The 2,532-nt window shown below is 45.5% G+C and overlaps 1 protein-coding gene and 1 non-coding gene across 2 annotated transcripts; one reads left to right on the top strand and one right to left on the bottom strand.

Moving 5' to 3' along the window:
- Window positions 1–956: 956 nt before the first annotated feature.
- On the bottom strand, window positions 957–2,027 carry LOC112178149. The gene has a single exon (XM_024316342.1). It carries the CDS (start codon window positions 2,025–2,027, stop codon window positions 957–959), a length of 1,071 nt encoding a protein of 356 aa, XP_024172110.1.
- LOC112181101 lies at window positions 1,537–1,643 on the top strand. The gene has a single exon (XR_002928706.1). It is a non-coding gene; the product is annotated as a small nucleolar RNA R71 (small nucleolar RNA).
- Window positions 2,028–2,532: the final 505 nt, after the last annotated feature.

The raw sequence follows: 2,532 nt of genomic DNA, 5'->3' as shown, positions 1-2,532 counted from the left end.
CCACTATCAATCAACCCATATTTGCTTGCATTGTTCTCAAAGGACAAGAAACCATAACCTTTACCAAGAATAGATTCTCCGGAGGGTACATTTTCTTCCCCTCCGGCTACCTTATCCACCCCCTTATTTCTTCCTTTGGCATTCAAATTCACATCACCCACTCCATATTTACCGGAAGGTACATTTTCTTCCCTTCCGGTCCCATCCTCCTTATGATAAAAAGAATCATGATGTGTATGCAATTGATCATCAACAACATGGCCAAGAGGTACATTTTCTTCCCTCTTGGCCCCATATGAATGCAAATCAACATCGTTATCAAATAAAGGATTTGTATGGAAACTAGAAGATGTAGGCATGTAAACATGATTATCATATACCTTTCCCGAAATTAGAGTGGTGATGGCATTGCATTCATGGAGTTTTCCTCTTGGGTTTGGCTCCGGTTGTGAAGGTAAGGCTCCCTTTGGTCTCTCACTCATATTTGGGGCCATTTGGCCCACTTGTACCTCTAGTCTAGCCATGCCTTGTTGTAGAGTTTGATACCCTTGAACTAGTGAAGAGATGTTTTGCTTGGTCTCTGCATTAGTAGAAGTTTGAACCTTGAGAAACTCTCCCATCAAGTCTTCAAAATTAGGCTTCTTTAGTTCATTTGGAGATTGAATAGGAATGCCTTGAAGAATAGGAGGGGAATTGTAGTTCTCGCCTTGGTGGGGGCCTTGAAATGAGCTAGGATTGCCTTGAAACTTGCTACCACTATAGCCAACACCTTGTGTAAACCCGGGAGGGGTGTTTTGACCATGAAATCCTTGACTTGAGGTAGATTGGCCTTGAGAATTAGACCCATATGCTTGCCGTCCATGTTGACCATATTGTGAAAAATGAGTGCTTCCTTGGTGTGCATTGCCATAATTAGCAATATTTGATGAGTCTTGACCTTGGCCACCTCTAAAGCTTTACTTTCCACCTTGAAACGCACTAGATGAACCTCCTTGGTCTTTCCAAGAAAAATTGGGATGATTCCTCCAACCGGGGTTATAAGTGTTATAGTAAGGATCATTTCTTTGGTTCCTTGGCACAAAATTACCCACTTGGCTCACTTGTTCTTCAATAAAGTCCGGAAACTTGGATGATAAGTGACACTCTTGAGTGGAATGTGCTAGACTCTCACAAAACAAACATGATGTAGAAGTTGCCATCTTGACTTGAGCTTGAGGAGGATTCCGGCTCACTTGGTTTAGAAATTGGTCAATCTTGCTTTCTAGCCTCTTGAACTCATGCATAGAAGGCCCGGATGATGTTCCTTGAACCTCATAGATTCCACCACGGCTCGATGTGTTCTCCTTGCTAGGTGCTTGTTGTCTCCTTGCATCATGATCATCCCAATAAAGAGAATTAAGTGAAAGCTCTTCATATGTGTCCCAAGCGGCATCGGGAAGCTTGCTTGCAATAGTTCCACCACTAAAAGTGTCAACTCTTTGTCTTTGGTCCGCCATCAATCCTCTATAGAACTTGTCCACAAGAAACCACTTCTCTAACCCATGGTGAGGACATGACATCTCAAGATCCTTAAAGCGCTCCCAACACTCATGAAAACTTTCTTGAGGGTGTTGTCTAAATGAAATTAGTTCATCTCTAACATTGGAAGTTCTTGAAGGAGGATAGTACTTTCCTAAGAAAGTTTCTTGCATCTCAACCCATGTACGTATTGATCTAGGAGACAACTTGCTCAACCACTTTCTTGCATGGTTCTTGAGTGTGAAAGGGAATAATCTAAGCTTCAAACCATTAGAAGTGAGACCATTAGGTTGAACGGTAGTACACACTTGCTCAAACTCCGCAATGTGGTCATAAGGGTTTTCCAAGGCCATGCCATTAAATGTGGGTAGAATGCTCAAGGTAGTTGGCTTGATCTCAAAGTGATGCTCACATGGAGGGAGTACAATGCAAGAAGGGTGATCAACAATAGTGGGGCTAGTGTACTCCCTCATGGTCTTGCCTTGAGGAGGATTTTGTGCGTCTCCCATGTTGACTTCTCCTTGTGAATATCTTAGAGGTACTATATCATCGTTTGTCTGCACCCTAGGCGCCAGTCAAAGAACGACCAGTGTCTTCTTCTTTGACTTCAGCGACACCCTTTCCTCCAGTTTGGGCCCCATCGTCTGCACCAGACCGGCCCCATCGTCTACACCAGATCGTCTGCACCAGACAAAGACCCGCTGGTTCCCAGATCGTTTTTCGAACCAGACCTGTTGTTTTTCCAGATCCGGCGTCGCTGCCCAGTTCACGGCTGCATCACGTCAGGTTCTTCATTCCGGCGTCGCTGCTCAGTTCACGGCTGCATCACGTCAGGTTCTTCGTTCCGGAGTCGCTGCTCAGTTCACGGCAGCACTCCTACAGATCCAGACAACTCCGTTCCGGTTCGATTCAGACGACTCCGATCCCCTTCTAGGTTCGTCCTTCCCCGGTGCGTCATCCAGCCGGTTCGGCCCTCCAGCCCAAACCGACTCGGCTCTCCAGCCCAAACCGACG

This window comes from Rosa chinensis, chromosome 7, assembly GCF_002994745.2.
Source record: "Rosa chinensis cultivar Old Blush chromosome 7, RchiOBHm-V2, whole genome shotgun sequence".
NCBI lineage: Eukaryota > Viridiplantae > Streptophyta > Magnoliopsida > Rosales > Rosaceae > Rosa > Rosa chinensis.
This window is presented reverse-complemented; position numbering and strand designations above follow the sequence as displayed.

Coding starts and splice junctions, on each gene's coding strand:
- LOC112178149 (XM_024316342.1), bottom strand. CDS start 2,027: ATGGGAGACGCACAAAATCCTCCTCAAGGCAAGACCATGAGGGAGTAC.